The 13,481-nt window shown below is 41.8% G+C and overlaps 1 protein-coding gene across 2 annotated transcripts in view; it reads left to right on the forward strand.

Annotated features, from left to right (window-relative positions):
• RGS12 (regulator of G protein signaling 12) overlaps nt 1-13,277 on the forward strand; it is a 289,572-nt gene extending 276,295 nt beyond the window's left edge. For both annotated transcript variants that reach the window (XM_089691559.1, XM_089691561.1), the window contains exon 18: nt 10,791-13,277. In XM_089691559.1, the coding sequence (XP_089547685.1) occupies nt 10,791-11,137 (347 nt within the window). In that variant the 3' untranslated portion in view covers nt 11,138-13,277. The remainder of the gene's footprint in view (nt 1-10,790) is intronic.
• The last annotated feature ends 204 nt before the right edge of the window (nt 13,278-13,481 follow it).

The following is a 13,481-nucleotide window of genomic DNA, read 5'->3' on the forward strand; positions in this document are numbered from 1 at the left end:
TGGGATAACAGATTGGGGCATTTGAGTAGTATCAGTTTTATTTGTTTTTGTAATATCTTTTGATAGTACATAATTAAAAAATATGGTGAAATGGATAATTATCTAAAAACATATGCCATTTTTGTTACAAAATATCTGACTCCAGTTGACAGTCTTTCAAGTACTACAATCATATTATTCTGGGCTGGAATGCTTAGAAGATTATACCCCAGTTTATTTGTATAATATGATGCCCTGGTCAGAATTGAACCACATAAGGAGGGGTATTCTAGGGAAGTGACAAGGAGCACTTCTGAACGGTGCAAGAGAATGTTGCCTCAAGCTAAATGGAAAATTCCTGCGCAATATAGCCATATTATGCTTTTCTGTAAAAGTAGAGGGAAAGAGGGCTACTCGAAACCTTAGCAGGCAATCATCTGAAGCAGCATTCACAACAGTAGATAAAAAAACAAAATTCAGAGACCCTGCAGAGCACAATGCTATTCTTTAAAAAAAATACACACAATGCACATTAATAAAGTATCTATATTAAAATTGAGCATAAACATCTCCCTGCAAAATCTGATCATTCTGGGAGTTCCAATCTCTTGTTTCCCCTGCAGTGCTCATTGGTTCTCTCCAATGACTTAGTCAATGCAGAACACAATGACATGGAGCTTGGCAAGAGGAACCATTCAGCAATGTTGGGACACAGGAGGTCAACGCTCCGGAAATGCTGGTTTCTCAATCAGAGAAGCATTTGGCAGTGCAGGCGAGGCATTCAGTTTTCTCTTTTCTTCGGAGATGTTTATCCCCAATTTTATTTTAGTGATGGGTCGCTTTAAAGTGGCTGCTATAAAATATTATATATTGGTAAATAGATATAGATAGAAATACTGTAGCTTCAAGGTGAATAAAACTATACCACACCATTTTTTTCATCATATCTTAATACACTGACATTGAATTAGGAGTCTTTGGGGTTTTAAATACTTGATATTTCTATAGAGGCAGTAGATATCACCATAGTACCACATCCTTAAACATTTCAAACCAATAAACATTTTTTAAAATAAAAATTTTACATTTTAATAATCACATTAAAAAAAACATTAAAATAATTCTGCCACAGTAGTGATCTTTGAGTCTCATGCAGCTTCTGTTCCTTTTGACATGTTTCACCTTGTGTGTCTTCATTGGGAAGATTTATTAACTACAAGAAGCATACACCATCCCGGCGCTTGTCTTTAGATTCAAAAAGGAACATATTCTTTTGATAAAAACTATCCCTATATAGGGGATAAGGAACAAAGTATATTCAGGACTTCACCTCTCTACTCCTGGTCATAAGTCAAGGTAGTATAGGGCATACGGCAGGAGGGGCAAAGGAACCCGCGGTTAGATATGTTCATAAGATAAACAGAGCATTGGTCTCCAAACTGTGGCCATTTGCTTGCTTTTATCTGGCCTGTGGGGCACTTTTTTTTTTATCCACCAATACCACCAGTAGGGCATAATTCCCTCCACTGCCACCAATGGAGGAGCACAATTCCTCCCAAATGACACTAATGATGGGGTACAATTCTGCACAATTACCCCAACAATCAGGCCCAATAACACAATGATGGAGCACAATTCCTCCCAAAGACACCAACGATGGGGTGTCATTGCTCCCACTGACGTCAGGACCCTCTCTACTCCAAATGGCCACAGTCCAGCCCCCCTAAAGTCTTAAGGACAGAAAACTAGCCCTTTGTTTGGAAAGTTTGGAGACCTCTGCCTTAGAGGGTGCCTAACATTTAAAAGGCTCCAACTGATGGAGCCTTTGGTTGGAATTTTGATATTTTCTCTTCATCATTAAGCCTGAGTCTTACACATCTAATACAAAGCAATAAAATTAAGCTCTATTCAATTTAAAATATAATGTATTTACAGATTTTATTTACAGCTGGTAAATAAAAGTAGCAATTTTGGTTTGGCCCCCTAATGGCATGGGCCCCAGGACAACTACCTACAGACCCATATAAATAATATGCTTAGTGATAATAATAAATAATAAATAATATTCTTATTCCCCCAAAATTACAACCATAAAGTCCTGTATCCACAAATCCAAAAATTAAAGTCCCCTTCAAACAAAAATTATGTCCAAAAATATTGTCCAAAAATAGTGATAGATTCTTCAAAGTTTTGTGTGAACTTGATTTTACCTCAAAAAAACAGAAATAAAAACCACATAGTGCATTATCCTTAATATATAAATATCACATAGCTCATCCAGTGATAATTCACCAAAGTGAAAAACGTGTAAACAGCAAAGATGTGCCAATACACTCTTTATAGTGAAAAACTGTGTAGGTGAATCACTCTTTATAGTGCTTATGCCACACACCTAAATCACATCTACTGCAGTAAGGAGTGGATACCCTTACCAATGTGTTTATCATTAAAGGCTTTAGATAAACATCCCCAAGTAGGTTGTATGATGGGACGAGTAAACGAATAATATTCTGCCAGTATCCTCAATTTCACCTCCTCATAATTCAATGTGGATGCTTTATGATTACGTCCAATGACGAAACGCGTCAGAGGGAGGTGACGTCAGACGCAAACGAGAAACCGGAAGTGGAGCGGCGGCCATTGCAGAGAGTGGAAGTAAGACTGTGGATAGCGGTTTGGACTCTCCTGGACGTACGGCATGCAGGTTTTTCATACTTTTAAACATGCGATGAGAAAGATTTGATATTGATGGCGGTTGTGATGAAAATGGTCTGAGGAAATAGTGTGGATGGATCCACATTGAATTATGAGGAGGTGAAATTGAGGATACTGGCAGAATATTATTCGTTTACTCGTCCCATCATACAACCTACTTGGGGATGTTTATCTAAAGCCTTTAATGATAAACACATTGGTAAGGGTATCCACTCCTTACTGCAATAGATGTGATTTAGGTGTGTGGCATAAGCACTATAAAGAGTGATTCACCTACACAGTTTTTCACTATAAAGAGTGTATTGGCACATCTTTGCTGTTTACACGTTTTTCACTTTGGTGAATTATCACTGGATGAGCTATGTGATATTTATATATTAAGGATAATGCACTATGTGGTTTTTATTTCTGTTTTTTTGAGGTAAAATCAAGTTCACACAAAACTTTGAAGAATCTATCACTATTTTTGGACAATATTTTTGGACATAATTTTTGTTTGAAGGGGACTTTAATTTTTGGATTTGTGGATACAGGACTTTATGGTTGTAATTTTGGGGGAATAAGAATATTATTTATTATTTATTATTATCACTAAGCATATTATTTATATGGTGTACACCTCTAAGGGTAGGGGTGAAGTGTGCTGACACGGGTTATTTTGGGTAGAGTGATTTATTATTAATACCTACAGACCCATGTTTGCCCTATCTGGGGACATAACGGTGTAAGAGCAGCCTTACATTACCCAGTTTTCACCAGTTATATGAGAGAATCTTTCAGGTTTTCATCTGGTGACAAGTGGGTACTGTAGGCAGTGATGAGACCTAATGAGCACTTGAAATCGATGAAAGAGAGCAGTACATTTGCTTGATAGAGGGGAGAACAATTCTTTAACTACAGCCACAATGATGGGCGATGGAAGAGTCATGACAGGTCTCTGCTGTTGTCATTCCATGGAATATACTGTATAGGTTTGTGTGTGTAGGATTCCCTACGATAATCAGCACTTCACAAGGATGGATATGAGAGCTGCAGTTCAAACTAGTTTGTGTAAATGCTCTCCTCATTATCTTCACTTTGCTTGGTGAGTCAGTAACCCACCATCAGCTGCATCACTTACGAAGCCCCACAGATACGCCACTCATCCGTCCATACTTGTTCTGGCTCAGTAACCCACCATCAGCTGCATCACATACAAAGCCCCACAGATACGCCACTCATCCGTCCATACTTGTTCTGGCTCAGTAACCCACCAGCAGCTGCATCACTTACTAAGCCCCACAGATACAACACTCATTATTATTATTATACAGTATTTATAAAGCACCAATTGTTCACTCAGCGCTGTACATTACAATGGGGGACAGAACAATAACAATACAATACAATGCAAAACATGAGGGGATCGAGGGCCCTGCTCTTTCGAGCTTACAATCTAGGAGGGAGGGGATGGTGGCACAGGAGGAGATAGTTGTGGGGGATGGAGTGGTAGCAAAAGTGGAGAAGGTCGGCAAGTTAGCAGGGGGTGGGGTAGGCTTCCCTGAAGAGATGGGTTTTCAGGGTGCCCCTAAAGGAGAGGAGAGGAGAGTAGGTGATAATCTGATGGGTTGGGGCAGGGAGTTCCAGAGGATGGGTGACACCCTGGAGAAGTCCTGGAGGCAGGCATGGGAGGAGGAGACCAGGGAACTAGAGAGAAGGAGGTCTTGTGAGGAGCGGAGTGTGCGTGCTGGGCGGTACTTGGATATTAGGTCAGTGATGTAGTTCGGGGCAGTATGGTGGACAGCTTTGTACGTCAATGTTAGGATTTTGAATTTGATCCGTTGCGCAATCGGAAGCCAGTGGAGGGATTGGCAGAGGGGGGTGGCGGAAACGGAGCGGTTGGAAAGGTGAATGAGTCTGGCAGCCGTATTCAGGATCGACTGAAGCGGGGATAGCCAGCGGTGAGGCAGGCCAATGAGGAGGGAGTTGCAGTAATCGGGTCGTGATATGAGGGAGTGGATGAGCTGTTTAGTGGTTTCTGGGGTTAGGAACGTGCGGATTTTGGCGATGTTGTGGAGGTGGAGTCTGCACGAGTTAGTTAGTGATTGGACTTGGGGCTGGAAGGATAGGTTGGAGTCCAGAATGACACCAAGTACTCTGGCCTGTGGGGCGTTGTTGGACATGATGGAGAAGTGGAGAAGTCAGTGGGGGGTGGTGTCCGGGCTGGGGGGAAGACAAGAAACTCGGTTTTGGAGAGGTTCAGTTTAAGGAAGTGGAGCGACATCCAGTCTGATATGTCTCATCCGTCCATACTTGTTCTGGCTCAGTAACCCACCATCAGCTGCATCACTTACGAAGCCCCACAGATACGCCACTCATCCGTCCATACTTGTTCTGGCTCAGTAACCCACTAAGTAGTGAAGAATGATGGCAACAGGAACATGTACCATATGAAACAATTCAGCAGTGGGAGCTTCAGAATTTCTAACAGGTTCTCTTACCCTAGGTTCACACCTAAGCATTTTGCAGAAACGTCCATTTAACATGATTTCCTATGGGACAGGTTCACATCTCCGCGTTTTCACCCGGTGCGTTTCTTGGAAAGGATCAGGGACTTTTTGATTGCAAAACGTTGTGTTTTTGGTTCTATAGACTTCAATGGGAAAACATGTATTGTGTTTTTGCTGCATTTTTTTATGCATTTTGCATCTAAAATCTACCTAACAACAAGGAAAAAAAATAAATAAATAAAACGTATCAAAAACGCAACACAAAACGCAATGCAGAAACGCCTCAAACGCAACCTGCATAGGTGTGAACCTAGACTTAAGCATTTCACTTTTTTCATCTGCTGTCGAAGGGCTCTTTCAAGTGGGTTTGCAGGAGCATTAAAAACAAGCAGCTGAGCTGCAGTTTTACTGCCTCAAACTCCCCCCAGCAGTCCATCTGAATTGTAACAATACAGCATGACAGTGCTGTACACATGCTGCAGCTCCGATGCAATATTTTGCAGCATTTTTAACTCAGGGTGCAGAGTATGACAGGCGGTTAAACACGCCCTTTGAGTTCAATGGGGTTGCACCACAACCACCAGCCAATCACTCAGCTCACAGCAGGGAAGCGATCCTGCAATGTAAAACTGCCATTTAGCAATTTAAAAATAGAAGTAAAAAACCCCAAAACATTAAGGAATAGCGCCTCCTGAATGCCTGTCACCTGCACTATAGTGATCTCTGAAAAGTGATCTACTATGGATCGCTTTTCTGAGGGTGGCAAGCCATACAGCTAATGTGAAAAAAGCCTGACACACAGCTATAAATTGATTTACATTGTCATCCAATTCAGACTGAGGAAATGCAGTACCTAGTATCCTAAGGGCCAGTTCACACTACATGCGTTTCAGTTGCTTTTTTTCTGCAATCAAAACGCACAGAAAGTAGGTTATATGGTTGTCAGTGTCATAGTTCACATCAGTCCTTGCAGTTCCAGTGGGTGCCGCTTGCAGAAAAAAAAAGTAGAACAGGCGGCATTCTTTCTGCACAGAACTGTACTGGAATGCGGTAAAACGCATTGGAATGCACATGTCCCTATTTAAAATGAAGAAAAAGAGAGGAGAAAAATGACTGAAATGCCTAAAAAATGGACCTGAATGTGTCAAAAACACATAAAAAATGTACCGAAATGCGCATGTGCAAAAATGCATCTGGAACACATCTGGACTGCGTTTCTATTGTGTGAACTGGCCCTAAATGTGGAATTCTGGAGTGAAGCCCTGTGCCTGTCCTCCCAATACTCCAGTTTCCTCCCACCCACCAAAGCCATGCTGGTAGGTGAACTGGCTGCGATTTCCATTTGCTGTATGTGTGTATTGAGGTAGGGCCCTTAGATTGTACGCTCCTTGATGGCAGCCTTCCTGGTATGTAAACTGACTCTTGCCTAAATTGGTCCTAGTATGTGTTTGTCTGTGAGATGGGGACTAGAATGTAAGCTCTATGAAGGCAGGGACTGATGTGAATGAACAATATGTGAAAGTGCGCAAATTGTTGGCACTATATAAATACCTGTTTTCAGGGGTGGACTGACAACTCATGGGGCCACCGGGCAATAGGGATCATGGGGCCCCTGTGTCCTTGCCTAAACTCAAAAAAGCCTATGAAAAAGGTACCAGGGGCATCTCATGGGGCCCCCTACTGACCCCGGGCCCTCGGGCAGTGCCCGAGTTATCAAATGGTCAGTCCGCCCCTGCCTGTATTAAATACTACGGGGGGGAGGGGATTCAATAAAGCTGCCCCCTGCTTTTCTGGTATTAACCCCTCTTGTTAATGTATTGCAACAAATTCAAAAAACATCTGCGACACTTTTGGCTCTGACAGTAACTTGTGCACCAAATCCAGGTGGTTCTAAAGTGCTTCACTTTTACACTGTGGCCCCATGGATGCGCCAAATTCAAAATAAAATACCGACAGCTCTTATCTTACGTACGTGGGGCTAATTATGACCACATCTCATCTGACGTGCAGAGGGAGACTCTGCTGATTGTACTTACGTGTCTCATGTGTGTTCTACAGGGGCTGCATGAAATTCAGGTGCGAGGTTTACACAGATATATGGATTTGGCTCATGCTGCACCACCTTTAGAATGCATGCCAGACACATTAGCATGAGCTCCGGGTTGTGAGTCTGTGAGAGTCTCCGTGTACTTAGATTGGCCGACCTTTGGGGTCCAAACATGGCAGGTTTGGTGAGAGTGGAGATGTTCTGTTTAAAATGAAAGAATGGCAAATAGATCTTTTCTTCCTCCAGTCACATTGGCATGTAAGCTTCATTTTAACCACTTACCTACAGAGCACTTATACCCCCTTCCTGCCCAGGCCAATTTCCAGCTCTCAGCGCTGTCACACTTTGAATGACAATTGCGCGGTCATGCAACACTGTACCCATATGAAATTTCTATCATTTTTTGAGACAGACAGAGCTTTATTTTGGTGGTATTTAATCACCTCTGGGTTTTTTATTGTTTGCTAAACAAACCAAAACCACAGAAATTTTTGAAAAAAAAGGTTTTGTTCTTAGTTTTTGTTATAAAATTTTGTAAATAAGTGATTTTTTCCTTCACTGATGTGCGCTAATGAGGCTGCACTGATGGGCACTGATAGGTGGCACTGATGAGCAGGCACTGGTAGGTGGCACTGATGGGCATTGACAGGCATCACTGATGGGCACTGAAAGGCAGCACTCATATATGGCACTGATATGCGGCACTGACTGGCACTGTTAGGTGGCAGTGTTTGGTGGCACTGATGGACAGCACTGATGTGCACGGACAGGCGGCACTGACTGGCACTGATTGGCAGCACTGATAGGTAGCACTGACTGGCATTGATAGGTGGCACTGGTAGGTGGCACTGAAAGGCAGCTCAGATAGGCGATTGATATGTGGCATTGATGTGGCACTGATGAGCACTGACAGCTGGCACTGATGGCTACTGACAGGTGGCACTGCTGGGGCTACACTGATCATCAGGGCACACTGATCATTAGTGCCCTGATGATCAGTGTACATGTCCCCTCTGAGTAATGCAATTACCGGCTCTCCTCTCCTCTGTCAGCGTGACAGCTCATGAGGAGAGAAATGCTGATAACCGGCATTTCCCTGTTTACATGTGATCAGCTGTGATTGGACACAGCTGATCACATGACCGAGCTGACATCTTCGGCTCTTTCCGTTGATAAGTGATCCGCTGTGTCCGATGGACACAGCGCACCACCGATCGCCGCGCTCCCGGGGCCGGGGCCCGGGGGTTAGAATGGGAGGACGTCATATGACGTCCTCCCAGAATGAGAGAACCACCTTGCGCCCGTCATTACCTTATATGGCAGGCAGGCGGCAGTTAAAGCTCAACTCCAGGCTAGATATTTTGTTATTGGACAACAGCAAAGAATCGAAATGATGACGATAGAATCACTAAGAATACTATGAAAGCGGACTCTCCATACATCACTATTATCCTCCATATATGAAGAATACTTTGTATCAAAATAACGGTTTCCCAGCCATTTATTGAATCAACATGATACAGCTAAGTGAAGGCACAGGACGTTTTTTTGTTTTTATATTCATTGTTTTTACTTTTTTGATTGACTGTGTGTTCACCATGTCTAATGCCCACCCTTTCATAAGATCTTAATGATCAAAATAAAGAAAATATTTGCATCTACTATTGATGTTTATCGTTTACTCTGCATTGAATTTAAAATACCGCTCTTTTTTTGCAGTTTGCTCTAGACAACTGCTAACTTTTTTTCTAGATATTTTGTTAACCTATGGTTCCCCAGTCAATAAAAAAAAACCCCCAACAATTCAAGTTTGAATGCTGACCTCTAATCTGGAACCTACAGTACTCCTTTTCTGGCACAAGATGTCCTCAGTTGTCTAGGATAATTAATGGCCAACATCATTCAACCTGTAAGACTGAGGAAAGACAGTGAGTGCAGAGCATCATTCACAGTGGAATGGTGCAGAGAGTGACAATGACATCAGGACCCTGCATGTCATGTGACCAGACATATATTATTATTACAATATAATATTAATAAATAACATTATATTAATATAATTATAAATAAAATTTATATTAAATATTTTTATATAAATGTTTAAAAAAAAGTAGAATTACAAACTGGGGGAGAGGGAATTGGACATCTGGCAAAAGAGCCTGGAGTTGGGCTTTAATCTATCTTGCATGATTCTTTTTAAATGGAATGTATAGTCTTTTCAGATGTTTTAAGGCTCCATGCACACTAGCGGGTTTTTTTAAGCTCCTAGAAGCTATTATTAACATTTTTTCTGCTTTTAGAAGCTAAATAGTGTTCTCCTATGTGTCCATTCCACATTGCTTTAGGCTATTAGCATTTTTTGAGCTTCAGCATCTAAGAGCAGCAAAAAAATGTTTTTTTTATACTTTTTCAAGCAGAAAAAAAAACACTAAACACTGCTAAAACACTCCTAACAGTTTTTTTCTAGCTTTTTTTCCCCCTCTACATGTACTGTAAAAATGCTAATAATACGCTAACACTCCTGACTGCTTCTGAACACTACTATGAACACTCTTACCAGCGTTTTGTTATCCAGCATTTTTTGAGCTTAAAATAAAATGCCAGTGTGCATGGAGCCTAAATAAACAGGTAATAAATCAGTTTGCTGAGTTAATATTTTAAAATACTTTGCCTTACAGTATTTGCTCATTACACACGCAGGCTCTGTTTCTTGATTCAAATTGCTACACAGTTGTGTTTTTTTGTGCTTTGTCACAAAACAAGTCAGATGAGTTACTGAAAACAGCGCATTCTCTGCATGTCTGTTATCTTATATCAAAAAACTGTAGAGAGAGAGAAGTTGCCCTGCACCAATGAGATCTCCCTCTAGAGGCTAATCTATGGTACTATATAAGAAAAATATGGAAAAGTAAACATCTAAAACAATTATAAACACTGCAATAATAACAAGATATTACATTTAGTGCCCAGTCATGCCATTGTGATTTCAGGTGCAATTTGGGAATTCAAACTGCACCTGAAATTGCATCTAATGAATGTGAATGTCAGTGTCTTAACATTTGCAATTTGCTGCATTTCTTTTTTTTCAGTTCTGTTGAGTCTTCACATACATAGAATATAATGGAAATTGCACTGCAAATTGCAAGAAATCGTTGGAAATCTTAACAAGCAGCAATAAAGTCTTCAGAAATCACACCTTAAATCACGCTAAAATTGCACACAAATTGCACGATTTTAAATGGTAGCAGTGTGACCGGTGACTTTTGCAGGCCATAGATGGGATGTTTATCGGCCTAATTGTCGGCCGATAAACAAAAACTTGGTTGTTACTGCCGCTAATGCTGCCACCAATGCTTACGAAAAACTACCGTTTTTCGTAGATTTTCCAGCATGACCGATAAAAAGAAACGAGAAGAACCACGAAATTCGTTCGGCCGACAATTTGGCCAATAAATGTCCCATCTGTGGCCTGCATTAATTGTGTTGGAGATTATGACACTCTTGTAATGAGGGGTTATTTTCCCTAAGCTTGCTAAGTCTGTTTTTCTGCTCATTGTTAGGTACCAGGGACAAGAAGAAGAGTCTGTCACGGAGCACAGAGAGCTTCCGGGAGCAATCTCTGGATAGTTCCAAGGAGAAAATTGCCAAGCAGTGTAACCCTTCAAGCTGTCTTCTGCCAGCCGGAAGAGTCATTGACGTAGATGGGGTGAAGCCGAGTACAAGGAGGAATGGTTCCAGGGACGATGTGGCCAATCTAAGCTTTGAGGGGTACATTTCCGAGCTAAAGACTTGCAAAGGCCGAATGCGGACTGGGGTGTACAGGACATCGGACTTACCAGCAATGGTGACTGCAAAGACTGACAGGAACAAAGAACCAGAAACAAAATATAAAGCCACCTTTGTGTAAGACCGGGGCAAGCAGGAAATGCTGGGACTTGTAGATGTACAGTTGCGGAAAATCATGGGAAGCCTAAGTTAAAGAACTTCTAAAGCCAAAGCTTTTTTTTTTTTTAATAAAGACAGTTAAAACACCCGTCGGGCTATTTTTCTTTGCCATCTGTGTTCTCACTGGGGAAAAATTCCTTTACTTCCAGTCCCGGAGACAAAACAGAAGGTACAGAAAAAATTCTCTCCAAAAAAAAGAGAAATCCTTCTTAGAAGGTTGTCCCCAGAACAGGGGCTCCTCTTTGGAAGATTTCCCTTTATTCCTGTTCCAGTTCAATTTCTGGATTTTACCGTAATGGACAGTGGTCACCGGGACACAGTGTGAATCTCCCCGCTGAGGCCACTGACAAAACAAGAAACCCAACAGGGGATCTAGCCCTTCCGCACTTTACACAGCAATAAAAAGAAACCTTTGGCTTTAGATACTCTTTGGGGGGAAACACTGCCAGAGCTATTATCAGTGTATGTTGTGAGACGGTTGGAAGCCATCACCAGAGTATAATTTGGCTGCACATGGTTTGGTCCAATATTTCAGATTAAGTCCATTTTCATTTTGGTGATAGTTTTGCCAATATTTTTTAATGTCAGATGTTAGAGCAGCGGAAAAATATTAACACTTCCCAGACAGCTGATCAGATCTTTCATAGGAAATATCCCAATGTTCTACTGGCCTGGGGTTAGATGCAGCGGCGGACTAACCATTCGAGAACTCGGGCACTGCCCGAGGGCCCGGGGTCAGTAGGGGGCCCCATGAAATGCCCCTGGTACCTTTTATAGGCTTTTTTTGAGTGTGGGCAAGGCACAGGGGCACCATGATCCCCTATTGCCCGGGGGCCCCATGAGTTGTCAGTCCGCCCCTGGTTAGATGAGAACATTCTAGGCATTGTATGATGACATTAATATGTCAAAACCATCAACTCTGAAGAGCATCAGGAACTTTTACCCATGTTCTGTATCTATATGTTGTATAGGTTTGGCAAAAAAGGTTTCTGTCTATGTTCCTCCGGGAAATTTCCCTTCACTTCCTGTCCTAGAGACACAATAGGAAGTATAAGAGCATCTCTCCAGATTGAAGGAAAATAGAGAGGGTGAATCTCCCCAGCAGGGACACAGACAGTGTGAATCTCCCCGCTGAGGCCACTGACAAAACAAGAAACCGAACAGGGGATCTAGCCCTTCCGCACTTTACACAGCAATAAAAAGAAACCTTTGGCTTTAGATACTCTTTGGGGAAAAACACTGCCAGAACTATTATCAGTGTATGTTGTGAGACGGTTGGAAGCCATCACCAGAGTATAATTTGGGTGCACATGGTTTGGTCCATTATTTCAGATTAAGTCCATTTTCATTTTGGTGATAGTTTTGCCAATATTTTTTAATGTCAGGTGTTAGAGCAGCGGAAAAATATTAACACTTCCCAGACAGCTGATCAGATCTTTCATAGGAAATGTCCCAAACAAAAAGTGTACTAAATTTGACAGTTTGTTGTCTTTGGAAAGCAGCCACAGCTTGACTAAAAATGCCCGCCCCTGCCAGCATATTAAAGAGATGAGCCTTTGCCCTCTGTGTGGAAGCAGTGGTCTCTCTGCTGAGGTCTGACATGGCCTGAGTTAGAAGTAGATCTCTCCATCCAGCAGGAGTGTGAGTCTTGCTGTAAGGAGAGCGATCCAGGGCTGAGAGAAATTCAGGGTGCATTTTTTTCTCTTTAGTACCCCCTTTTTACTTCATGCACTAGTTTGTGCTTTTTTATAATAGTAAATACATCCAAGAACCCGGCCCATTTTATTCAGTGCGATGATGAAGTGTTACAAAATAAATGTTCCAGAAGGCATCAGATTATAGGAAACCCAGAGTCTGGATATTTTTATATGCTTGTAAATATTGTTGAATATATTCATTGTTTTTATACAGGTGGTGTTTGTGGAAGGTTTATGCACTTTTATGTCCTGTCACTGTAAATGTTTTCCTTTGTTATGAACTCCATCTGCATTGTGCTGTAAATAAATTCTGTGTCCGTGTAATTGATGCTTTGATTTGACGATGAGATGGCCATGCTTGTATCACACCAGTGGCTGGATTGAATTAAATTATTTTCAACGGCATCCTAGCTGCAATTGTATTCCCTACTGAGACATATGTGTCTACAAATGTTAGGATTCATACACAGGACCATACAGGGGCCATAGAGCCTGCGTAATGACATTCTTGGGAGGTGTATGTGGTTGGGCGCCAAGGGTTGCGTAAATCACCCACATGAACCCTGACGTATGTTCTAAGTGTAGATGGTGTGCGTTTGGAGCATACGT

This window comes from Staurois parvus, unplaced genomic scaffold, assembly GCF_062004578.1.
Source record: "Staurois parvus isolate SC_StPar_1 unplaced genomic scaffold, SC_StPar_1.0 ptg000564l, whole genome shotgun sequence".
Classification (NCBI taxonomy): Eukaryota; Metazoa; Chordata; class Amphibia; order Anura; family Ranidae; genus Staurois; species Staurois parvus.